The 27684-nt window shown below is 38.5% G+C and overlaps 1 protein-coding gene and 1 non-coding gene across 3 annotated transcripts; one reads left to right on the top strand and one right to left on the bottom strand.

Moving 5' to 3' along the window:
• Positions 1 to 1896: 1896 nt before the first annotated feature.
• Positions 1897 to 26403, bottom strand: LOC148847995 (putative NOT transcription complex subunit VIP2). Of its 2 annotated transcripts, none has more exons than XM_088951551.1 (16): positions 26242 to 26403; positions 25954 to 26025; positions 24060 to 24179; positions 23609 to 23708; positions 23337 to 23515; positions 23196 to 23244; positions 22855 to 23076; positions 5584 to 5793; positions 5400 to 5492; positions 3787 to 3875; positions 3496 to 3675; positions 2958 to 3377; positions 2814 to 2866; positions 2655 to 2696; positions 2228 to 2372; positions 1897 to 2131 (listed from the first exon to the last, which is right to left on the bottom strand). In XM_088951551.1, the coding sequence occupies exons 3-16, from the start codon at positions 24075 to 24077 to the stop codon at positions 2072 to 2074; spliced, it is 1860 nt and encodes a 619-aa protein (XP_088807677.1). In that variant the 5' UTR covers positions 24078 to 24179; positions 25954 to 26025; positions 26242 to 26403; the 3' UTR covers positions 1897 to 2071. The 2 variants fall into 2 exon arrangements, with proteins under 2 accessions (XP_088807677.1, XP_088807676.1); XM_088951550.1 differs by having other exon boundaries at positions 25954 to 26050.
• Positions 23609 to 23689, top strand: LOC148847996 (small nucleolar RNA snoR35). The gene has a single exon (XR_016101635.1). It is a non-coding gene; the product is annotated as a small nucleolar RNA snoR35 (small nucleolar RNA).
• Positions 26404 to 27684: the final 1281 nt, after the last annotated feature.

Raw genomic sequence — 27684 nt, forward strand, 5'->3', positions numbered from 1 at the left:
CAAAGAGGTTTTCAGGATCGGGGACTGTTTGTCTTTGACTGTCCTAAGTGCATTCAGTCCCTTGCAAGCTCTGATTCTGCTTAACCTCTCATGGCTCTTGTACTTGTTTTGTTTTACAACGCCCAAGGCACGCTAACAATATGTAGGTTGCTAGCAAAATTGTCACAAAAGAAATTTTGGAGGGGTTATGTGTCACTACCCCAAAGTGCAAGCTAGCAAGCTGTAGGTTGAAAGTTGACAACAATTTGAAAGTTCGAATTCGAACTGCCAAAGATAATAAATCAATAATCCTTTCAAATCGGATGTGGATCTCTGCTATGAGTATCACCTTTTATGAGGTGGCACATGGAACAATCTGGCATCTTTATTAGATGGGTTCGACTATGATGCTGAAAATACATAATACTGGAAAATTTTGTAATCAATCAATGGGCATCATATACAAAGGGCTTCAAAAAATTAAAGAGGCATCATATAAAAGTGGTAACCAATCAATTGGGTTTTCATTAAAAATAAAAAATTGGGGTTTTTGATGGGTTAATTCGGTATCATGTCTTTCTGTATCATAGATTTCACATCATTATGTGTATAAAATGTAGTTATCCCATTTTTAATATCCAAGACACGACTTTTCTGTATTTTTTGAATTTTTAAAACAAAAAAAAACAGGCAGTACTCAAAGGAATTAGTAACTCTATTGTCATTTTATTTAGTAGGTTAAATGCTCTGGTTATTGTAATAGAAATTTTGTTTAATATTGAAACCAAATATAAATATTAATATATGATTACATGTCTAATAATATTAAGAATATTTAAATAAATAAATTTGTTTGGTGCATTTATAACCAAAGTATTCTATAATATTATCAATTCTCTAAAAAAAATAATTCTATATTAACTCACTACGAAAAGATTCATGGATATATGTTTATAAAAAATCTGTTACTGTAGTCTATATATTTTTCCAATATTACATACACTGATACACCATCTAGGTCCGTGGCATCATAAATCATATGATAAAAATAAAAAAACCATGTAAAAGTAAAAAGAAAAAAGAAAAAGACAAAATTGACCATGTCTTTGGCGTTACAACTGCATCATTGGATCTAACCGCATCAAAATCCAGTACAGGTTGAAACTTCAAATCCAAATCCAAATCCAAATCCAAATAGAAGCTTCAATTAAAGTTTTTAAGAAATTAATTAATTTTCAACTTACATTGAATTTATTAATTATAAACTTTATGCATCACATATAGTAAATGAGAGTTTTAATATTAATGATGGAATGGCTAAAAGCCTAAACCACACAAAACAAAAACTATAACCTATTAACCAGGCCAAAAATGGCATAATTGTTCAACCAATTAGATTACATCACTAGCTGAGTAAATTTTTTAGGGATGAATAGCTCAATGCAAGTTCATCCCTGACTTCAATTGACGGGAAAATTAAGAACGGATCGGATCCAATCCGAGTTGAACTCGTATCCAATTCGTTTATAATGGATTAGTATATCCAATTAGGTGTAATCAACCCTGAAAACATATTCCGTTTATCAATAGATAGAATCGAATTCGTATATCCTAACACCACTAGGTACATCACGTCCACAACACTCGTGAGCTTTTAAGATTTAAACATGAATAAATACATCTTGCTCAAACGTTGTGGCTGATAGAAAAAACCTATGATGTTAATAGCAAATTATCCCCCCTAAAAATAACATAATCCACAAGGTCCAGCACCTCCCTTAACCACAATACTCAAATGAAAAAAAAAAACAAAAACAAAAACAAATAAAAAAGAATGCTGGAATGCCTGTGTTTTTGGTATCATGATTGCCAGTTTAGCAACAAACCAAGCATAAGATGAGTTCAGGCCTTCAAAGGTAGAACTGCGAAGACTAATTCCTTTTTGAATATGCCAAAATAGGTCAAATAAGACTACAACGGCCAAATGAAAAACAAAAGGAAAAAAAAAAAAAAAAAAAAAGATGATATCCTACTAAAAGTTGCCAATTGTTACTGAAATTTACATTTTGGGAAAAAAATAAAAAAAAAAGTGCTAGTGTTGAGGTAGGGTTGGCCTCTTCTCTACCAATTCGTAATAAAGTATAAAGTTATCCTGCAACCAAACAATATGGAAGGCTTGATTAGTCAACCGGCTATGATTATGGGTTTTGAAATCTAAAAACCAACATGCAAGTGTTCTTGTGCACACCTTTCGAACTGTCTCCCATGTGTTTGGATCAAAACAGAGATAAGATCCTCTTTCGTATGTGTTAGTCTTAACCAAAGGCTCCATATTTGGAACCCTTATGAACCATAGCCGAAGCTCTTTGTGATAGAACCACCCTCTTGTGTACCTACAAGGCCGAGATGTAAAATGCTGCTATTAGCAACTGCATCCAAAAATACAGAAAAAAAGTCGTCTAATTAGCAACACAATCCATTTGGGGGGGCTACTGCAATAATAACGTCAATGATCAGTTAAAGGACCATTACAATCCCTCTTTTCATGAATAATGATTAGAAATACTAGGAACACAAGGCCAATAGACCTTGAAGGGAGTTTTTCACAAGAATAATTTGGCGATGTCAAGGACAGAATATAGAGAACCAAATAGATAAACATAGAATGTACATACAATTCATTGGCAGCATACAACTGGGCCTCATCTTTTGGCATACTGTAACCACAGAAGAAAACATCTCACATTAGATGTATGATCTACCAAGTCATAGTGAAATTATCAAAGGAAGACATAAGGAAATGAGAGATTTAGAAAGGGGAAGGGGAAGCACACCTGTAAAAGATATAAAACAATGTCTCTAGCTGGAATTTTGCAAAATACCCTTGCTGCAACCACCACAACAAAGATCAGTTTTTTTTTCTTTTTTGGGGTTAATGGGGTTGGGAATACTCTCATTTAATGGTCAGAATAGCTCACATGTAGCACAGGTGGCAGTTCTGCATAGTAACACTCCGGCAAGGTGTACTCAGGCTCCCCCTTGGCAGGTTCATCTGACCAAGGCGAAGCAAATCTTTTGTGAATGTCATTAGTTGAACTCAAATTTAGCCCTAATGTTGTCAGATCAGTTCCTAGAGCAAGGGAGGTCAAATCAGGATTATTCATCCTTATGACACTCAACAAACCAATCAAACCAAATCGATCAGCCACTGTCTGCATTGGCTTCACACTCTGATCCCTATATGACTGACCCACAGCCGAAATTTGTTGTAGTCGAAACTGGGACTGGCTTTGAAGCTGTTGATACTGCTGAATAAGCTGGTCATATGACCCTAGACCAGAAACTGAATTTGGGGAGTTCACAGGTCTTAACCCAATATTTGGTGGGCCACTCTGAACCTATGAGAAGAGAAACAAAGAGAAGATATAAATATATAAGCAATCAAATAGGCAACTTTGGAATGTAGCCAAGGCTAAGAACTGCAAAGATATTTTGCATAAAAACCAAAGATCGAACCTGTGAGTGATAGCTTGAGCGGGATGGAAATATATCAGAACCATGTAAATGCAGAAGATCTTGATTGTTTGCAGAAGCAAAGGATACACCACCACTACCTGCCGATGCAGTATGTTGCTGTTGTTGCTGGCGATGAGATGAATATGTCCCTCCTAAGCTGAAGCCAGGAGATCTCGCCATCTATATAATTTAAGCAAGAAATTATGAGGCTAAACTAAAGTTGAAAAATAAGACATAATAACTTTCACACAAAACACAAGGAAACACAATTTTCCACCAAACATGACTCACAGAGAAGTGTTGGGACTGCAACATAGACATTGCATTGTCATTAAGTTGTTCTTTTTGGTGCAGATCCATTCCATAATCATTGTTCCCACCTTCATAACAATTACAGACAAATCAATACCAATGTACAATCCCAAATTCCTCATCCTAGTGGAAAGAAAAACATAAATTCCAGGTGTAGTCAAAATGCATGAAAGTTGCGTCAAGACTTTAGATAAAGAGAACTGAAAAATACAACATTGAAATGTAAAATGGATTATGACAAAATGATATTGCACCAAATTACAATATTAATCAGGATAGCATCATATAAACCCATTGTAGAAATTATTCAAATTGCTACGACAACACAATAAATAACAAATATGTTAAGCGGGACCAAGAGATAAACCATTTGGTACAGTCAAAGCTCAAAAGATTTCTGCTATGATTGAACACAGACAAAACATTACTTTATCATAAATGCAGATTCTACAGCAGAAGTGGAAGAGCAGAGTACATTAACAGGAAAAATAATAGAATAAGTGAGATTCAGAGATAGGATTGTGCTTTTTACTGATCAGCAAAAAGAACTTAAAAATAGAATAAACAAGACATCCGATGAGTTAGCTGATCTTCAATCAATCTGAATAGATGTTGAACTCTCTATAAGCCAGAAATCTTGCATTCCTGATGTGGTGTCACAGGTGCAGGGGCCCTCATAATCCTTTCACCCATCCAATAACATTTGGGCAACCCTATATCCCCCCCCCCAAAAAAAAGAAATCCAACATATCTACAGCATGCATCAACCTCAACACCTGAATAAGTGCCATAATCTCTCCTCGTTGAATATCCTTGGCCAGTGGAGCCAGATTGCACAACGACGGTTTAACCCTTATCTTGGAGAGGACCACATACTCCTGAGAAAACCAGGTCCTTGTCAAGCATCCACTGAAGTTACAGCTTGACTACTCCATGTAAGATGGTAGGTCATCCTTTTCAGGATCATGCAAAATTCACCAAGATTGTAATGGATGTTTCCTACATGCCCCTCAGCCGCTGAAATTAGTTTTTCTTTTTCTTTTTAATTTTGAAATTAGTGCAACATCTAAACTTAACCAAAATACTTGGACTTTTAGTTTTCTATTATTCCTTCTTCTTTAAGGAAGCAGCTAACAAGAATTCAAATCCCTTGATGGTCCAATTCCTAGGATCTACAATGTACATTTTTTTATGCATAAGCTGTTCATGTGTCTTTGTTACTACAAGTACTTTAAGATATGAGAATTTCATAATCTGGATTATGAAAAATCCCGCTTACTTTTCACCCTTTGTTTCCTGACATAAATAAATGAATAGTGCCACAATTGACAAGAGGAAAGAAAAACTTTCTCAACCTCTATTTTTATTTATTCCATAAATAAATGCAGTGTGGGTGAAGAGAATGAAAAATAACTAAAACCAAAACTTTCTTATTTCTTTCCCACAAGCAAAGATAAAATACCTCAAAAACAATACTAGACCAAGAATGAAATATAATTTATGGCAACAAGACATTCTGAAAGCAAGTAATATCAATCACACAAAGAACATCATCTTTTCAGTCTAGATCCAAAAAACAATAGAAAAAGCACCTTTAAGACCAGGTAAAGCTGGAAAATCTTCATTTTGAATGCTAAATTCTTGGTTTTGTTGGACAACACCAACGCTTTGCTTTCGTAGTGAACCTGCAAGTGAGTAGGTAAAACTATATCATGTTGCAGGAGAAGCAACTCCAAACAAGAATCCAATAGTAGAAAAAGTTAAATTATTAACTACCTAGTTGTCCTTGAGGACCTCCAGCAGAACTAGGACGTCCAGTCAACTGAGGGAAATCATTAATGTCAAAAGGAGAATTTTCATTGGAGTTGACATCATTTAGCATTCCCATAGATCTTAATTGGTTGTTCCCTGCTTGCACTTGGTTTTGGGACAGTGGACCTCCAGCAGCAGAATAAGAATTTCCTAGCATAGATATCACCTGTGGTGCTGAATTCAGTACATGTTACTTACTATAGCAGATAAATACCATATATAAGTAGTAAATCAATAAATAATCACACCAAACCATGAGAGCAACCAGATTTTACTGTCCAACATAATAGATTATTGGGTTAGCTTAGCATCAAATGTTATGAAGGACTTGTGAAATAATATACTTAAATGAAGCCCTACATACAGGAATGTAGAGACATACAATGAAGAAGAAAGCTTAAGACCGTAAGTCCTGGTAAATCAAATCAAGCAGCAAAGAGGGCGTCTAGATATTCTCTTGACCAAATCACCTTATCTTCACAAGATGCAGAAAAGCTTCAATCATGTACAAATTACATTAAATATCACCAATAAAATCATAGAATAGGTTTCAGGTTGCTTAAAATCTAGTAGTATCAAAACACTAAGGGGCCATTTGATAACAGATGAATATGCTGATTTGAAAAGCTTATCACTTTGTCTTCTACTAAATAAGATTTTAAGCAGGTTGTGGGCTCCTTAATGGCTGAAACTGAAGTTGGATAGACTGCTATATCCTTGAAAGTTTTGTTATTCAATTATTTTAACAACTAAAGACAAAGCAATAAATCTTACAGTTCAGCAATTTCATCCTTTATTAAACAGCCCCTAAGGCATTAATGGAGGAAAGGTGGAGACTATGACATATCTTACAACCATACAACTCCTCGCAAGTTATGGTGAATGTACCTAAACCATTCCCAGGCACCAATGTTGATAATAATTATGCTAAAGACCTTTTATTTATGGAAAGAGAGTGAACATTTTTTTATCAGCAACAAAGAACATTAATTTTTTTATATAAACAAATAGTGTACATATTCATTTTTAATAAAATAAAATTTATTAAAAGAAATAAAAAGAAGGAAGGTGACCAGAAGTCACCCAAGAGAAAGAAAAAACACACGTACTCCCAACCAAACTACAAAACTAAAAAACAACCAAGCAAAAGAAAAAAGCCCAGATGATAAATTCTCCAACCAAAGGGCAGCCTAACAAACATCCAAACCCAGACAACCATACAACCCAACAAATAACAACTTCCATACAACAAGCTCAAACAAGCAAAAAACCAGTCCGTCCGAAAAACAAAGAAAACAAAACCCCATCAGACACCAAATATCCAGCAATCTGAGAAAAACAATCCAGAACATGAACTCTGTACTTCGTCTTAAGAACTTCCATTGATTCCATAACCTTCTTGCTTGGTCCAACCCCCCCCCCCCCCACACCTTCAATCTAGTAAAAACTTTTGAACCTAGAGAACATTTCGATGTTTTCTATGGCTTCTGAATCTTCTCACTGCAAGAGGAGCCATTCTGAAATTCTTAAAACCCAGAATTAATCCTCTCTAGCTCCAAAACCGTGTTCTTAAAAATCTGACATGCAAATGACTCTTCACTCTCTTCATTGAGAGCCCCTACAGGTCCAGCTGACACAGGACATCATGATTATCTTCAACCATTACTCCTCTTAGGCTTTCCATATTTCTCTTCTAGATCCTTAAAGGTTCTCCTCACAAGTTCCTCTTGACCTAAAGAACAGACCCAAAGACTTACTCACCTCCACCTCCGTAATCACCATGGTCTCCAAATCAGCAGATCTCTCAATAACACAAGTTTCATCTCTACTCAAATATCTTCATCACTAGATTCATTGTCTTCATCATCTTTCTCGTTACAACATTAGTACATGGAAGAGAGAAATCATGGCTTCTCCCTGAACCCCCCACCCACCGAACTTTACAATCTTACAGCAAGCAATCAAGTTCAATCTCTGCAGTTTACAAGTGAGCCCAAAATAATTGTCCCCTAGTAAACCCTTGTTTAGCAAGACAATCAGCCAGTCCATTAGCAGATCTTTGAACCCATTGTAAAGTTATTCGCATTCAATTGCTAGGCACATGCATAGGATGTCCCAAACCTCAACCCCCCCCCCCGGTGGAAACACACACACACACACAAGCAACTATATCCAATTGGTAACACATCTAAAATGGATGACAATTCCAAAATCTTTTTTTATCAGCAGAAAATAACTTATTTTATTAGAATTAATGAAAGCAGTAGATAATACTAGTTGAGGACAGGGATGTCATCCCAAAATAACTTCCAAGCCACAGTTACATTTTCAAAAAAAGCTAACAGGTTCCCAACGGTCCAAAGTACATCAGATTACAATTTTGCCCAAAACAAACTAGGTCTGTCAACTCCTTGCTTTGCCAAAACATCTGCCAACCCATTTGTAGTCCTTATCCAGCCAAAAGTAGAATTAAATCTCTTTGCTAGGGTGTCAATTTCCCTGAAGACATGTCTGTATTTCCAAGGAGCCAAGCTGGAAATTTTTTTCATCAATAACAGCAATATTTTCAATTCATTAATAGATCAAAAGTGTACAAAATAAAGTACAAGAGAAAGAAGATTCAGTCAATGAGAAATAAAACCTCATGTCTCGCCCCCATCTTTCCTTCAATTACAAGAGTGCCCAGAATAAAGATTCTCTCCCCACCCCTTCTTTTGCTAATACATCAGCTAATGAGTTAGCGCAACGTTTAACCCAATTGAAGGAGATTTCCATACTCATGTCAACCACCTTGCTTTCTTTTTTTCATTGCTATAGATCCAGAATTTTGAATCTTCTCTTTGTAACCAGCTTACTACCAGTTTGGAATCTCCCTCAACAATCAGCTTCCTAATGTTCAAGCCTTTTGCTCTTTGAACACCTTCCATTAGAGCCAATACTTATGCTCTAAGGGAGTCCACCTCCCCTACTGGTTCCAAGTAGAGAGCTAGGATTCTGCCCTCCTCTTCTCTAAACACTTCACCAATACCTGATAAACCTCAGTTTCCCAAGCTGCTGCAATCAAATTTTAGTTTAACAAACCCTCTTCCCAGAGGAGACCAGAAAAATTGGTGATGGGCTACGTTGAGCATAAACTAGCCACTTACTTCCACTTCCTAAAGAATCCATCCATTGACACATTGGAAAAGGTAATGCAAGGATTTCAGCCAATGTACCACTCTGATAAGGATCAACTCCATTAATTCTTCCTTGCTTCTCCTTCTCTAGAAAAATTCTAGAGTTCCTTTCTTCCCATATGGTCCATAATATTGCCGCTCTTAAACATCTCCACATAATTCTTCCCCTTTTCTTTGCTAATTGGAGAAAGAGGGATCCAGTAAGCTTTGAACATTTGCTGGAGGGAGCCACCAACACCCAAACAAGGCGAGAGAACATTCCCAAATAAAATAAGTAAATGAACAAAGGATAAGTGATAACAGTTCTCACCATTGGCCTTGCACAAGGTACACCAATGAGGGGATAAACACCAATTTGGTCACTTTCTTTGGAGTAGATCAGAAGTATTAATCTTTTCATGAACAACTTCCCAACAGAAAGCGCTAATTCTAAAAGGAACAGGCTTACAACAAACCGGTGATTTAAAAGGTGCGCCTAAGAACACAGTCGAGGCGCATTTTAGGGCATGCGCCTCGCCTAGGTCCTAGATGCAACCCTTTCAAAAGGCGCACCAGCCTCAGCCCAGGCGTGCACCTTTTGAAAAATTGGCGCTTTTTCGCTTTTTTCGAACATAGCGGTTGGGTCTGGTCCACCCCCAGACCCCCGTGCCATGCCCCTCAAGGCCCCCCTATTTGTTAATGTTGTTCATTCATTCATTGCAATAAAATATCTTCTTAAAAGGCAATGAAAGTTATAAATTCATTGTTTTTTGTGTGAGAACTAAGAATTTAACACCTACCATGGACTTGTTCGGGCTTGCCTCAAGGGGCGTGGCACAAAGGTAGCTCGTAGAATCAAGAATGTAATATCTTTTACATTACATTAGCTACTTGAAGTAATGCAATTGAGTGAAAAAAGAGATTAGAGGTTTTACATGCTTGAAAATGTTTTATATGTTTGATTTTGTTTTTAAACTCTCATTTGAATATGCTTTACATCTTATGTTTATGTATTTTAATTTTAGATAATAGATTTTTAAAACATTTCTTTTAAATTTTAAGTTTATATTTTTTATTATGTTTAACATTTTTTATTTTTTAATTTTTTGGCTTATTTTAATTTTCTAACATTTTTTTTATTTTTGCACCTTGCTTCAAAAAGGCATGTGCCTCGCCTTGCGCTTTTAAAACACTGAACCAAACCTCCTTTATTAGAAAACAAGGCAAAGAGCTAGAAGGGGGTTGGGACAAGAATTTAGAGGAACAAGATAAGGAACCCGAATGGGTAAAAGTCCAAATTCAGTTATCTAGCTTAGATGGATCAAGAAACATATTCTTCCAACTTTTGTAGTAAGGTGAGTACATTCTAGAGTTCATAGTCTCTTATACCCTCCAGAATCCCAAATTCCAACTGAATCCGTTACTCAAATTTGAAGGAACCAGGAATTTTGAAATGGTTTCATTTTTTGGAGCAAGAAAGTGCAACTAATGATGGAAATTGTTCCTTCAATAGGAGGACCCAACCAAATATGTTCCCCAAATTTAACTTTGTTACCATTACAAGGATTGTATCTGATGAAAGGAGAAAAGAGTGGTAGTACCACATTGATGGCTTTCCAAGGAGAGGCCCGATTCACACTAGCCGAAGTTCCAGCATCTCAGCCATTGTCCAAGAACCCATGAATGCTTACTCACTTTTACCCACAGTTTATTCCAATCTAGCAGCATTCTCCATAGCCATTTCCCTAGGAGAGTTGTATCCCTCCTTTGTACATAACCTATTCCCAGCCCTCCTTCCTCTTTTCCTCTAGTAACCACCTCCCAACTAATCCTATGGTCCCTCTTACCTTCCCCTTGACCCCATAAAAAATCCCTCATTAGCTTCTCTACTCTTTTGCTCACTCCTACTAGAGTCTTTAAGACAAACAAATAACAAACCGATAGGTTGGAAAGGGCCGATCTAATGAGTGTTATTCTTCCACCCAGGGAGAGGTATCCCTTTTTCCAATTGGCTAGTCTCTTAGAAAATCTTTCTACAGCTGGATTCCATAACCCTCCTAGAGGTAATATTAAAAAAGTCAAAGGCCAATGAGCAACATTGCACCCTATAATGTTAGCATCTCCACAATCTAACTCATCTCCCCAACTATGCAACTCTTATCAAAGTTGATTTTAAGATTTGACATTCTCTCAAAACATTGCACCAAACATTTTAGGTTTATAATTCAATCTAACTCATCTCCCTCACAAAATAGGATGGTATCATCTACAAATTGTAAATGAGTTATTGGCACATTATCTCTCCCCACTCTCCAACCCCAAATTAGGCACCTCGAATCATCCCTTAAGATGAGTCTACTTTTAACATCCACTAATGTGAACAAAAAAGGAGAGAGAGGATCTACTTGTCTAATACCATGCCTAGCAGAGAAGAAATCCATCATTGTACATTTACTAACACCGAGTAATGACGAGTCTTTAAGCACCCCCAAATCCATTTGCACCATCTCGCCCAAACCCATATTGCCTTAACACCTCAATCAAAAATAACCAATCAACCAAATCATTGACAATTAGTATTTGACCGGTAATTTGTCTACCTTGCACAAAGGCACCCTAATTTGTCAAGACTAAGGAGGAGAGAACTAGTCTGATTCTAAGGGACAAAACCTTTCTAACTATCTTTTCCAGATTGTTTCCCAGGATTATTGATCTAAAATCCTTAGGATAATTAGCTCCACCTTTTTTGGAATCAAAGCAATAAAAGTAGCATTGAGGCTAGGATTAATAATTCCCCTTCCAAAGAATTCCTTAAAACACCTCCAACAAATCACCCCCAACTATATCCTAGCAATCCTAATAAAAAGCCATGGTAAATCCATCCAGCCCTGGCGCCTTGGATTCGTCCATTGAGAACACAACTTTCTTAATCTCTTCCCTTTCAAAGGGTCTTTCTATTCACACTTTAACATCCTCAGAGAGACGAGCCCAGTCCAAACCTTCAATCCCAAAACTTTCACTTAACAACCTTCTAAAAATCGATTTAAAATGTTCCACAAAGGCCCTATCAATCTCCCAGGGTTGGGTAACCACCTCACCATCAACTTCCAGACAAGACACTATGTTCATCCTTTTTCTACCGTTAGCCAAGGAATGAAAATATTTGGAGTTCATGTCTCCCTCTATAATCAACTTACTCCTCGACTTTTGCCTCCAACTAATCTCTTCCTTAAGTAGAATATCATCTAGTTGCTTCCTCAACACCCACCTTAACTCTGTCTCCCTCCTCCAAGGTACCGAAAGATTCCTTCTCATCCAAAATTTTAATTTGGTGAAAAACCTCTTATTTTCTATAATCCTACTTATCGAGAGAGTGAGAGAGAGAGAGAGAGAGATTCATGTTTCCTTTATTCTTATCTCCCAAAACACACTACAAAACACTCTATATTCCACTCCTTGATTTTCGATTTCAAGAACTATAGTTTCTTATGAAACAGCATTCCTCTCCAAAACACCTTCGATCTACCTTCTTCCCACCATTCTTTGACTTTCTGAATAAAGCTAGGGTGGCTAAGCCACATATTTTGAAATCTAAAGGGTGTCAAACCTAATCCTCTCAAATCTTCTCTATAGACTGTGATTGGCTAATGATTAGAAGTAACCCTTGGTAGAGTCCTCAATACTAAAACACCCCAATGCTCTTCCCAATCCACCGAGAAAATAAATCTACCCAGCCAAAAGCAAATTGGATTGAGCTGAAGGTTGGGCCAAGTAACATTATGATTAAGGAGGAGCACATCTTTCAACTCATAATTATTAATAAAATCATTGAACGTCCTCATGCTAGTTATTATCCTTCGCTTAGGGTTATTGGTCTCCTCTGTGAATCTAATCACATTAAATCACCCCCAACACACCAAGGCCCCTCCCAAAGCCCCCTAATGGCACACTTTGCTCTTCTTCCCACATTTCATTTCTCTCCCTATAACCATTTGGTCCATAAACATTAGTCATTACCCATTCAAATCCATTCTCCACCTATTTAAATTTTATAGAAACTGTGAACTTTCCAATCAACTCTTCTATAGCTTCCAAGACTTCATTCCTCCATAATACAATTAAACCTCCTGAGGAACCCTAGGAAGGAGCAAAGGCCCAACTAATTCCCCTACTCCTCCATAGACTTCTCGCCCATCTACTATTGAATTCCATCAATTTAGATTCTTCAAGCAGGATTATATTTGGCTGAACTCTATCCCCTTCCGCATCTAGTCTCAATCTTTCTGCTTTGCTTAACTTCCTTTTTCTTGCTTTTCCTCCTTCCAACTTGTTAATGTAGATTTTCAAATCATTTGGATCCTTGATTTTGAAACCTAATTTTCCTACAAAGTCTGCTACTGATCTTCAACTTCCACACTAGTTCTATACAGTTCCACCTCACAATTCTGCCCATTGAAAGTTGGGTTACCTTCCTCAACTTCTCTAGATTTATTTTCCGCACCTTCTTGCCATGATTCCACCTCTCTCTATTTTAAAGCCTCAAATATTGTGTTAATTCCCAGATTATACACCTTTTTCCTTCTCTTCCTCTTCTCCACTCCTTCCCCCTTTAACCCTAGGCTAGTTCCCAATATAAACACCACCACTCTTCTCTATTTCACTGGCCCTAGAACAACAATTGTCACAGCCTTTGAAACACCTACTTCAAGCACAAGGAAAGGATTAGGATCATAAACCGAATTGACGACACATGGCCACTAGGAAGGATGGTTCACTAGTAGTTCATCGCTCTTGGTCGTTTTTTCCTATTCAATTGAATTCGATTTCAAATCATCATTATCAGAATTGTAGCATCTTCATCCTCCCCCATTTTTTCTTTGATACTTCCTATGAGGGAACCTTCCATCGATTTCGAATCATCATTATCAGAATTGTAGCAACTAACCCAACCATTATCTCCAACCTCTGAGTCCTCTGACTTGGTTCTAGTGTGCCTCAGGTTAGGGGATTCTTCATTTGAATGTTTCGATCCATCATCAATTGCCAACGAAGAGAGAAGGAATTCAGTAGATTTTCCAATTTCTTAGAGTTAGCCTTGTTTATAGCCACAGCTGCATATGTTTTATTTAGGGTTGTCACATCAGCAAGCAATGGAAGAAACTTGGTTATAAAATTGGAGTTGAGCTCAAATTCTTGGACCAAGAGATGACTAACCGTAAATGCCCTTCAACTTCCAATTCCCTTACTCCAATTTGTACTGCAAGCCTCAATTCTTGTAAGAAAACCATAATTTCAGCTTGGACTGAATCTCCAAAAGCAATTGGTTCTGAGAACAGGGCCGCCGCCACTCCTTGGTGGTTTCTGAAAAGTGAAAACACCTATTCCTGCCCTTCCTGGCATACCCAACAAGCTAGAAGATACCACTGAAGCTTAGCTCTAGCTTGTTAACTGATGGAGGTTTCCAAACCATTCTTACACTTTCTACAGGTCTAACTGTTTGTGCCACTTAAGTCCAAGACCTTATTACATCATTTGTTGAGAATTCTCGAAAAAGATCCAAAGTTTTTTTTATCCAATGTGTTGTTCTTATTGTTAGCTCCAATCAATTCCCCCTTTGATTTGTTCTTCTCATTAAAGATTCTCTTATTCACAATTCCAAAATAATACCCATTCATCAAAAGCATTGTTTTAAGAGGCTTAAACCTTTAGACAAGGGTCTAAGATTTTGTCTCAAGGCTTCAGCCTCATAATTCTGGTTGGAGGCTTGAGGCTTTGTTAGAAAGAAATGTAGAAAGGAGCTGAGATTGTGGAGGTTTACATTGGAAAGGGATAAATTGTGGACTGAGATTGTGGCTAGCATACATAGGCTGGAAGACAATTGTTGGGATCCTGGAATCTTGGCAAGGGCTACAGCTACTTCTCTGTTAGGACCGGCCCAGAAGCAGGCCCAGTTATGGAGAGCCAGGCCCAGGACACTTTGGGCCCAGATCAGCACACCCCACGACTCAGGAGCGCAGCACCTCCTCTGAGGTTTGTTTACATGTGCTGTCCACGTCCAAAGATCTGAGCAGAGTTTGTTGGGTTGTTACAGGTCACGATTGGGTTGCTACAAGCCACTATCGACAGTTATAAATATCTGTAGCAATCAATTGAGTGGCATGAATGAAATAGTCCCGAGTTCCTCTCCTCTCTCCTCTTCTCCTCTTCCTCTCTCTCTCTCTCTCGTCCATTTCAGGAGGGTGAGCTCCCTCGAACCAGCTCTTCTTTTGTAACACGACCAGCAACCCTACTATCAGTTGGTATCAGAGCCTAGCTTCCATGCCGACGACCAGAACGGCGGTGGCTGAAGAGAGGATTGACCGGATCGAAGGGGAAGTGCGGCAGACCACCACCAAGTTGAGAGACATCAAGGGAACACTCTCAGCATTGGTTGGTCAGCTTGAACAGCTGTTAGTGGCACCCAGAGCTTCAGAGGTCGAGGAATCCAGTAGTAGCAGCGGAAGCCGACGAAGTGGAGTCTTCCCTATCAAGGCCGCCAAGATCGACTTCCCACTGTATTCAGGTGATGACCCCATTCCCTAGATATACTGGGCTGAGAGGTATTTTGAATTTCATGAGACCCCTGTTGAGCAAAGAGTTCCCATTGCCGCCATTCACATGGATGGCAAAGCAATTATGTGGTACTAGTGGTACCGGAAGACCCATCCCCAAACCACCTAGTTGGATCTCACTGAGGCTCTACGTGTGAGGTTCGGACCCTCTGGCTATGAGAACTTCAATGAGTCCCTCTCTAGAGTAAGGCCAATGTGTACGGTAAGAGAATACCAAAACGAGTTTGAGCGGTTGGCCACGAGAGTTCATGGTTGGCCGGAGGCTGCTCTAGTGGGTTGTTTCATAGGGGGATTGAGGGATGCTATCAGAATTGAAGTAAATACCATGCAACTAGCTACATTGGTTTAGCCAAATTACAAGAAGAATGGCTGGATCGGCTCAAGAAACTGGAAGGTTTACAGGACCTCCAGCGGGCCCATTACTTCCAACCCCTACCAATGCAGTGACCACCGCTGCCAAGCCCATTCGGCCTAACCAGAAAACTAGCTCACTGACCTTACCTTACCGGAAGCTATCGTGGACAGAGATGCAGGCCCAAAGAGAAAAAGGGTTGTGCTATAATTGTGACAAAAAATTCGTCACAGGGCACAAATGTAAGGCCCAACATGTCTACCTTCTGCAAGTTGATGAAGAAGATGACCCTGACCCACCCCCCGATGACACTGAGGTTCAACAGATGGAGGTGGTTCCCGAAGTTGAATAATGTGTTATTTCCTTACAGGTCTGTCTGGATATCAAGCCCCCCGAACAATGCGGGTTCACGGCCAAATCTCAAGAAGGAAGGTATCCATCTTGATTGACAGTGGGAGTTCCTTAAATTTTATAACCTCCAGGTTAGACCGACAACTGGGACTAATGATTGAGGTCATCACGATGTTTGCAATCAATGTGGCCAATGGCCAGCGAATTACCTGTGACAGGAAATGCAAGTCAGTCGAACTCAAGGTTCAAGGGTATACCTTCAAGGTAGACTTGCACCCCTTAGAATTTTCCGGAGCATACGTGGTCCTAGGAATACAATGGTTGCAGCTTTTGGGCCTTGTGGTTTGTAACTGGGCCGAGTTGACCATGCAATTTTCACAAGAGGGTCGCACCTATACCTTGAAAGGGGTTAAGAGTCAGCCCATAACAACAAAAGACTTGGATGCTATATTCAAACAATGCCAGTACGATGCCACCCCACTACAAATGAATATGGGCCCAATGCCACTTGGGCCCACAGCTGTTTCATCTGAAATTGATAACCCGGCCCTAAACAAAAACAATAGCTTCAATTGTTACTCCAAACCTATGCTAACGTCTTCCAGGAGCCCACTACCCTTCCCGCCCCAAGAGCCCATGATCATAAGATTCCCATACAACCGGGGGGGCCCACCTGCCAATGTTAGACCCTACCGTTACCCCCATTACCAGCGGGCAGAGGTGGAAAGGATGGTTAAAGAGTTACTAGACAAGAGCTTTGTCCGGCCCAGTGGCAGCCCATTTTCATACCCTATCATTTTGGTAAAAAAGAAGGATGGAAGCTAAAGATTTTGTGTTGATTACAAAGCTTTGAACAATATCACTGTCAAAGATCGGTATCCAATCCCTCATATTGAAGAGCTATTTGATGAGCTGGGCAAGGCCAAATATTTCTCTAAGCTGGATCCGCGATTGGGTTACCACCAGATCCGAGTGCACCCGGATGACATACATAAGACGGCATTCCAAACACTGGATGGGCATTTCGACTTTGGTTTAACTAATGCACCATCGACATTTCAAAGACTCATGAATGAGATTTTTAAGCCTTATCTACAGGTATTTGTGCTTGTATTCTTTGATGATATGCTTGTTTACAGCCCAAACTGGGTTGCTCACTTGGACCATTTGCAGTGTACATTAAGCTTACTACGCCGCCATCAGCTATTTGCAAAACCTTCTAAGTGCTCCTTCAGGCAGACCCAGATTAACTACTTGGGGCACATCATCTCCAATGGCCAGGTACATACAGATCCAAAGAAGATTGCTTGCATGGTCGCATGGGCTAGGCCCAACTCCCCACAGGCCCTCAGGGGGTTCCTTGGGCTTATTAGGTACTATCACCGCTTCATTAAAGATTATGGAGTCCTGGCGGCACCACTTACCAGCCTACTAGAGAAGCATGCATTTGAGTGGAATCAGAAAGCTGATGAAGCCTTCCAGTTACTTAAGAAGGTTGTGACCACACCTCCAACATTGGTTCTTCCCGATTTCACATTAGAATTTGTGGTTGAAGCGGATGCCTCAGACAAAGGGATAGGCGCAGTCTTGATGCAACAGGGCTGACCATTGGCCTTCTACAACAAGGCCCTCTCTCCCCAGGCCCAAGCCAAGTCCACATATGAGAAAGAACTCATGGCTATCGCACTATCAATGCAGAAGTGGAGGGCATACCTCTTGGGCCGAAGATTCATTGTGCGCACGAACCACTACAGCATCAAGCATCTGCTGGAGCAAATAATTATGGGCCTTGACCAGCAAAAGTGAGCCTACAAGTTACTGGGGTACAACTTTAGCATTGAGTACAAGTCGGGACCTTCTAATGATGTCACCGACGCACTCTCACAGGTGGAAGACCTTCACAACACTGGGGTGTCACAGCCAACTTATACCCTAATGGACCAATTAAGGCAGGAAGCCCACGATGACACTCACCTAGCCCAGAATCAGGCCCAAGTTCTTAAGGAACCAGCTCGCATCGATAGGTACACCATGAAGGGTGAGGTTCTCCTTTACAGAGGGAGAATGATGATTTCTGACAGATCCAACCATCACCAAGACTTACTACGACTCTTTCACGACTCAGCATGAGGACATTCAGGGGCTCTTAGTACCTATAAACGTTTGGCCTCGCACTATTATTGGAAAGGCATGAAGCGCATGGTGCAGGAGTATGTAGCGAGATGTGCTACTTGCCAACAGCAAAAGTATAACACACAGGCACCAGCAGGACTGTTGCAACCCCCACCCATACCAGAAAGAGTTTGGGAAGAAGTCACTATGGACTTCATAACTGGATTTCCCACCTCTCGAGGGAAGTCAGTAGTGCTGGTGGTTGTGGACGGGCTAAGTAAATACGTCATTGCCCTCTCCAGACCTTATTCAGCATCCACTGTGGCTCAAGCTTACATTCGGGAGGTGGCTCAAGCTTACTTCACCGCTCAAGGGGTACACATACTTCACTCGACCGGTTATCATCCACAAACGGACGGGCAGTCGGAGGTAGTCAACCGATGTTTGGAGACCTATTTGCGGTGTTTTGTGGGAGATAAGCCCAAACAGTGGGCTCAATGGTTACCATGGGCCGAGTTCTGGTATAACACTACATTCCAATCCAAATATCAACAGGAACCACCCCTTTCAAAGTGCTCTATGGGTGTGACCCCCCATCTATCCTGCCGTATGAAAAGGGGACAACATCAGTTGTTGAAGTTGAGGGCCAGCTTTCAGCAAGGGATCAGATACTCAAGACCCTCAAGTTCCATCTTCAGCAGGCCCAGCAACGTATGAAGATAGATTATGATAGGAAGCACCGGGAATTGGAGTTTTCTGTTGGGGATTGGGTATACTTGAAACTCCAACCATACAGGCAGGCATCCCTAGCGAGGTCAACTCAGAAATTATCTCCCTGGTACTTTAGGCCATTTCAAGTGGTTGAACGCATTGCGGCTGTTGCCTACCGACTAAACCTCCCTACAGAGTGCCAATTGCACCCCATATTCCATGTTAGCCTCCTGAAGCCTTGCCTATCTTCCTCTGATGTTACAGTCCCACGCTTCCACCGTTCACAGAGGTCGGAGAAAGTGTTTCAACAACAGCATGTTAAGGACATCCGTTGGGTGAAGAAGGGCAGCAAGGTTCACAAACAAGTCTTGGTTGTTTGGAAGGGGCTGCCACAGGAGGATGCTACTTGGGAAGATTTTGACCAGCTACAGAAGCATTTCCCCACCACCGACCTTGAGGACAAGGTCGTTCTTGATGCGGAAGGGGATGTTAGGATCGGCCTAGAAGCAGGCCCAGGACACTTCAGGCCCAGATCAGCACACCCCACGACTCAAGCACGCAACACCTCCTCTGAGGTTTGTTTACACGCACCGTCCACGTCCAGAGATCTGAGCAGAGTTTGTTGGGTTGTTACAGGTCACGATTAGGTTGTTACAAGCCACTGTCTGCAGTTATAAATATCTGTAGCAATCAATTGAGTGGCATGAATGAAAGTCCTGAGTTCCTCTCCTCTCTCCTCCTTTCTTCTCTTCCTCTCTCTCTCGTCCATTTTAGGAGGGTGAGCTCCCTCGAACCAACTCTTCTTCTGTAACACAACCAGCAACCCTATCATTCTTCTTGGAAATCCATTCACAATCCACTTCTAGTTTTTTCCCCTTGGATCAAGTATGGTCTAAACTCTGGTAACCGAATAAAATTCTGGGAACAACTTTGGGTCGGGGATTCACCTCTGAAGAACCAATTTCCATCCTTGTATGCTCTGTCAGGCTTGAAAAATGAACCTACCTCCTCTTTCTTGGTTCCTTCAGACTCCACTTCTGGTTTTGGGTGGAACCTAGGCGTGCATAGGGCAATTAGGGATACAGATTTGGACAACTTGTTACCTTTGCTAGCCACCCTTGAGAATATCTTCCTAAATCCCGATAAGGAAGACACCAAATTTTGGACCCCTTCGACCTCTGGTTCTTTCTCTTGTGCTTCATTATTTGAAACCTTAACTCAGCCTTCTGTCCCTTTTGGGTTGTCCTTTCCGACTAAGGAAATATGGAGCAAGCCTATTCCTCCTCGAGTTGGTTTTTTTTGTTGGGAAATTTTCCTGGAAAGATAAACACATTTGACTTACTTCAGAGAAAGAGACCCAACTATTATCTAATTCCTAATAGATGTGCTCTTTGTAAAGATAATGGGGAATCCAGCTTCCACCTCATGGTCTCTTGTAAGGTTACTAAAATTGTATGGGAGTGGATTTTCTCCCGTTCTGGGTGTTCTTGGAATCCTCCGGAGAGTGTCCAAAGTTTGTTCTCTCCTTTTTTCAGATGGCCTAAGAAGCGAGGGAAGACTATGTGGAGTATTAGGGAAATTATGTGCTGGTCACTGTGGGAAGAAAGAAATTCACGTATTTTTTCATACAAGGAAAGAACCCTGAAACAACTGTTAGATTTAATCCTTTTAAGGGCTGCCCACTAGCTCAAATCTTTGGAGTTGTTTTCAAACTTTCCTGTGGATGACTTGCTAAGAAATTGGAAAGAGATTGCTTCCATTGCTAGGTGCAAGAGGACTCTTTGTCCCTCTTGGTCCCCTCCCCCCTTAGGTTTTATAAAGTTGAATTTTGATGGAAGTAGTGTAAGGAATCCAGGGCCCCTCTGGGATTGGAGGAGTTTTCAGGAATGAGGAAAGGATTGTTATTTCTTTGTTCTTTGGCCCTATTGGAGAAGGTGACTCTCTTAGGGCTGAGATCCTTGCAGCGCTTGAAGGAATTCGAAGAGCAAAGGAATTAAATATCAATCGTTTGATCCTGGAAGGTGATTCGAATGTGGTAGTTAGCTGGTTGAAGAAAGAGGACAGTGAATTGTGGAACTATAACAATGAAAAGAAACAGTTCTTATGGTTGTGTAGGGACATTGAGATACAATACAGCTGAGTGAAGAGGAGTGCCAACTCATTTGCAGATGGGTTGGCCAAGCAAGGGGTTAATAGGGAGTTTGTCTTTTGGGCTAGTTTTTAATTTTTTTCTTTTTGTATTCTCTTTCTATTTTGTTATTGGGGAGATAAGATATTTTATCTCCCCTCCTGTATCCATAATCCCTCTTTTCTTTTATAACTAATGAAGTTGTTGTTATTGATCAAAAAAAAAATGTAGAAAGGAGTAAGCCTCTAAAACCTATGCCAATTGAGTTTTTTAATACAAAAAAATATATATTGTTTTACTTTTTCTAAGTTTAAAACATATGGGAAGGACAATTTGGTAATTATGGACTAAATAAAAAGATTAAAATGAAAAACCATAAATCAAATAGACTTCCTAGTTTCTCTTGGGGTTTTAGAGGAGTTCAAAGCAACAAGGGCCAAAAAGAATCATCACTATTCTCTCTTCATCCTAGGTCAACAAGTGGATTATTTTTCTTAATATCTATGCTTTTGGATAAATAGAAACCTAACATCTTATATTTGACCATTTACATATTTTCTCTAGAAGAAAATTATTTTATCTATTCTCGACTCTCTTCCTAATGGATTTCTTTTCTTTTTTATTGTTTTTTTTTTTTGCATAGATTAAACCAAATAAGTTGTTTATTTTCCTCTAATAAGTTGAGTAACCAGAAATCAAATGTCAATTATGTGGATGATTCATTAGAATATCTCATTGGCAATAGAAACTTTGATGATGTTCGTTAGCTGATTAGCTATTATTTTGTTGAATGCTAAAAGCCAAGAATTTGTCACTTATAGACTCTATTTTATGAATGCTTGTAAATTCTATTTATTCTATCTTAAGTTATCATATGTTCTTTTTATTATTAATAAACTTTATTTAATCATTTCAAAAATTCTTGAGGTTTATGCCTCACCTTTTTTAGCCATCAGCCCTCAACTACACCTTTAACCTTTTTAAAACCCTAATCAAAAGCAACATAATTGATAAATGGACAGTACTGAAGAAGGTTGATACATTAAAATGAAAGTTCTTCAGTCTCAGTCATTTTTCAAAAAGCTATTTACCTAGGTAAGTGAACTTACCTGTGCTCTTTTGATTCTCAGGTAAATTATACAATGACTCTTTTGTCCATGAAAAGTCATTGTTAAAATGGGCAAAATTGTCCCAACACATTTTGTCAACTTCCCCCAGGTGAGACAATTACTCACCCACCTGGGAGTTTTCTATGGATTCTACATGAACATGAAAAACTAACATGGGAAAAGCAATCAATGGGAACCACAATCCCATAATCCAAAAAAACAAGCAAGGCCTTCATGATAAAATTAAGCCTATCATAACAGTTTGATTTGAACTTCATGATCATCCAAAAAATGGCCAACCAAATATATATATATAGAGAGAGAGAGATGACTTTTTCAATTTCTAATACAAAAAGAAAATTAATTGTTATCCATTTCCCATGCCAATTTTGCATTAATTTTAGCACACAAGAACCACCAGAGTTTTAATCTCCTTTTTATTGGGCTGGAGAAGAAGCTTTCCACGAAGTTAAAAGAAAAAGAAAAAAAAAAGGAAAAGTTCTATATAGCATATGTAAATATATTCTCAATATTTTACAGTACACGACTAGGTTCCAAAGGTCTAAACATGCCAACATTCAACATAGTCAGTTGAGTCCATTAATAAAACAAGTACACAGAATATGACAAAAGACAACTAGCATAACAGGGTATTAAGTGAATGTCAAGCCAATAATATAGTCAATAATAAGATTAAAACCACTACCTTGTTGGAGCACACCACTCATTAATCTGTTAGGTCCTTGTACACCAAGGTTCCCAGATCCATTGCCACCCATTAAATTTAAGCGAGATGCAAGAGCAGGTACAGATAATCCTCCACCAGAACTTAAGCTCCTACTCATGCTGCTGCCACCACCAATAATGTTTCCCACCGAGCTGGTAACTCGTGGACCTGTGTTTCCTAAAACTGGAGATACTCCCAATCCTGCAAGAAAACTCTTATTAATACTGGCAGTATAAGTCAGGGAAGCCTCATAATGATAATAGAAGCACCATTCAAATAATGCAAATTTAAAACTTGAGGGCTTGCTAAAACAATTAAACCTCCTCTACTTGTGACACCCGAATGTCCATGTGAGCTTCCATGAGCCATCTGCATATCAAAAGGATGAAATGAACAAAACCAGGATTTAGAACTAATTATGTAATCACATAGCTAGAATAGCAGCAAATGCCTGTAAGCACCTGGGAAAGAGCAATGGGAATATTGTTTGAGGTATATCTTCCATTAGAAAGACTTCCTGCAGGCTGTTGAACACCATTTGAAGGGACAGCATTCATCGCTGAGTTTCTTGATACAAGTGTTCCTTGCATGTTGGGAATATTGAAGCTCCCATGAATATTATGCAGTCCTTGCATGGTTCCTAACCAAAAAAAAAAGAAGTATGAAATTTAAGTAGGGTAACAACAAATTTGAAAATATATATAGCTGAAAAGGTCAGGCACAAACTACTAACCAGTGTGATGAAAAACAGGGCCAGCAGAACCAGATTGAACAGAAAAAGATGTTGCAAAAGGTCTTCCAGTGGTCTCTGGAAGATTTGAAGATGAACCTGACTGCAACCAGAAGTTCCATGTATTTCAGTGAATAAACAAAGGTTGCATCAAATAGATGCTTGTGTCTATGGAAATCAATTACACAGCTAGTGGAATCATGGAATGAAGTTGCTCCTAAAAAAATCACTTTAAAAGTGAAAGGATTAAATCCAGTGTCAAAGAGAATATACAGGGTAAGAAATGCAAGTAGTAACCAAAGCACTCAATAACAGGTCTAAAACATATGAACATCATTGAGTGTATACTGCATTATTCACTAACACCTTGAGAAGATCCTTACACTCAAATACAAAACTGCTAGAATTCCAATATATGAAAATGTCAAAGAAATTTTTAAAGGAGAGAAAATACATTAAGTATCCCAGCCATTGCAGATAATATCAAACAGGCATGCAGGAAAGCATTCCTCGCCAAGCAGCAGCCTTTTTTGCCTTGTTTTCCTTGCTTTTATCTTGAAGTAAGAGTTCCTCTCTAAAAAAGAAAGCAAAACAATGTAGTTAGAAGGATATTAAATTATTAAATACAAGATCCACAATAGAAATCCCTTAACACCATTCTTGGTTTTATTCAGCAGATATATTACTTCTCACTCTATAATAACATTCAAAGAAAGAAAAAGATCCATGTAGTGCCCCCTCCCATAACTCTGCCTACTAGAAACAACATTCTAAAATTAGTTTTCATGTGGATACCCTTAATATCAGAACAGTAAAACCATACAAACACGAGTGGTGTAAACCCTTAACACATAAAAGTCCACCAAAAAAAAAGAAAAAATCACTACTTTTAGATATTTTAGTTAGTTAAATTTTCCAAAATGTTACTTACTTTCAACTTGTAAGTAACAATTTTATTTCTCCCAACAAGTAATGACTGGTTATATTAAAATAAACGAGGAAGTGAAGAAAATTGGGGAGATAATAATAATAATAACAACAACAACAATAATAATGTGTTATATCCTAACTAACCCCTGACTTGGCAAGAACATCCATCACCTTGTTAGCCTCCATTCAGCAAGCAATGGAAAAACACAACATAACATGGTTGTGGCAATGCTCTGAGATGGCTGGCATTCTCTTATAACCCCAACCCCCAAACAACACACATACAGACAATATCCACGAGTTTCCTACAATTAGTTTAACAATCTTGAGCTCTTCCTTCAAAATCAAGCCATTAAGAGCAGCTAGTGCTTGAAATTAATTAGAACCAGTCTCCCCACATGAACCCAAAACTATAAAGATCCTCCCATAGGAGGTCAGTGCAACCACAGAAGGCACCTCTAAAGCACATCACCCACAAGGTATTTGTGTGAAGTCCACAATGTTTTGCCTTTAAATTGCTTTTATTCCCCTTCCCCCATAAACATCACGGAACAGCCTGAGGAAGCAGAGCCTGCATAGCATATTTTCCTATTACCCAAAGGCCCCAATTACTGTTGCATGAGAAAGCTTAAAGAGGCTAACCAAACAACAACCAAGTCTGCACATGAAAAGTAAAAACAAAAAATAGAAGCAGACTACATTTTCTGCAATAAATTATAATCATAATAGAAGAAATGCTTCCCCATATTGGTGTCAAATACTGTAAAAAAATTAAAAAAAAAAAAAAAAAAAACCCTCTCCCATTGAACTTGCAAAGCCCTCCATATGCTACGGAAACATTCCATACATCTAGAACCATACATATCTCCAGGTCTATGTTGCAAAAAAAAAGGTGAGACCGCAAACATATTTTTATATTATGAGCAAATATTCCATAGCTTATACAAGTTTGTAGACGCTGTACAACCCGAATGAATCACAATATTTTGAAAACAAAACAAATATTAATGATGTATAATTAACATCATTGTCTGATGCATCTACAAAAGGTGGACTCGACATCCACGGACGAATCAAGAAGGGGAAAGGCGGAGAAGAATTGTAAAGTTGGAGGTTGTATTTAAACTATTCAGTTGGGTGAAGCATGAAAACAAAAGAACATTTGCTAAATAGCAATAACCCATTATGATTATATTAAAATAACATAGGGAATCAACTAAACATCAAAGGCGAAGTGACTCCAGTAACCTATTTAAGGCAGATGAAACAACCATCATTGCCAATAAACAGATGAGGTTCAGACCAGGGTGCAATACAAGCGATCAAGCCCAAAACAGGATCGCTTCCTTTAATTTTAAAGCTCAAAATTCGACTTCGGAGGGTTTAGAAATTACAAAATAAAACAATAACACTAATACCTTGAGGACCGTAAACGAGGTCCTTGCAGAAGCCTTGAATCCGAGATATGAACGACGAAAAAAGTCGAAATCCTGTCAAAGAAATACTAGTAAATGCCTACAAAAGAAAAATGAAAACGTAAATAAGACCCAAAAAAACCTACCAAACACATGAAATAGTTAGTGATCAAGAATAAAATAAAATTAGAACAGCAGACAATAATCATTCAGTAAAAGAAAAAAAATTAAAAATTTGATGGAAAATAAATAAAAAATAAAATAAAAAAGCGGAAGTATAAGACGACATACTTTCTCTGTGTGTAGAATGATCTGTGATTTTTTCCTTTGTTTGAAGAAGAAGAAGAAGAAAAGGGGATTAATCGGAAAGAGAAACCCTTTGAGAGCGATATCGGAGTCCAATCACGAAAGGTCGTCGAAGTCTTGTAGCTTGCTGAAGTGTTATCATTCGTCACTTCATGATTTCTCTAGTGCTAACTTATGTAATTCCAGAGAAGATCTCGACCGTGCGATCCTTGGGTCAAATGATATTGTGTAATGAATTATACTGAATCCAAAGAGGGGTCATGATTTAGCCCAAGGTTCCTTGGTTTTGCGGCCTCAAAAACATCTATACCGTCCACGTGTATTCTCATTTACTCCTAACATCAGATAAATTATTTTTCGGATAAATTACATAGACCGCCAGTGACAATTACCCCTCAACTTTTATTAAAGATAAAGACCTTCTACTGTGGCTCATGACAATTATCCCATTAACTTTCATGACCCATGAACTTTCACTTTGTAACAAATATCCCCTCTATTACAATTACCTCAATCAGCTTTGAAAAAATATTTTTATTCAACTATTTAAATTTTTTTAACTCTCCAAACAATCCTTTTTTTTTATTTATTTGAATGGTTTATGATTTGATTAATTTTTTAAATATAAAATTGAAGTCCCCTCGATTGCTTTAATAAATTCTTGCACATTTTTTATCATACATTCAAATGAAATGGTAGAGATTTCTTTATGATAGATGTAAATTTAAGGTTCCATTTAGTTTTCTTAATTTATTGAAGAAATGAGTGGATAATTTTTATATTTAAAGATGAAGATATACATTTTTGTCAATAAAATGAAACAAGAATTTAAATAAACTTATTTTTTTATGTCAACGAAATGATTCCTATTGTTTTAGGTGGTTTTGTTAGGAGAAACTTGAGGTCTTTACATGTCAATTGGTGTTTAAGAGAAAATGATGAGGAAAATAAAATAAGGACAGTTTGGGTGGATATTTTGGTTATTTAACACATTGTATCATCCAACCAAGGAATGTTTGTCACAAATACAATATATTACTATTTGTATAAATACAATATTAAAACCAATTTTGCTTATTAATACAATATAAAACCTAAATATATATAAACATTAATATTTAAAGTCGAAAAAAATATTATATTAGATTGGATTGGGATATATCTATATTTGATTCAATTGTAAATGAATGTAATTCAAGCAACCCTTAGCAAGGTGCCAAATGGCTAGTCGGTAAGGTCTTTGGTTGGTTGTATCAAAGACTTGGGATTGAATCCCACTTGCACAAAGGTTGGGGATTATTGGTTTGGGGGATGGGCTACCCTGTTGTATACTCCCATAGAACCTCCTCAAAAAAAACCTCGAAATTGAATTTGAATATACAATCAAGTATAGTTTGCAGCCTTGATAAATTTTTAAGAACTTTTAGT

Source organism: Nelumbo lutea, chromosome 6 (assembly GCF_056320005.1).
Source record: "Nelumbo lutea isolate HS-2025 chromosome 6, American lotus-T2T, whole genome shotgun sequence".
NCBI classification, from domain to species: Eukaryota; Viridiplantae; Streptophyta; class Magnoliopsida; order Proteales; family Nelumbonaceae; genus Nelumbo; species Nelumbo lutea.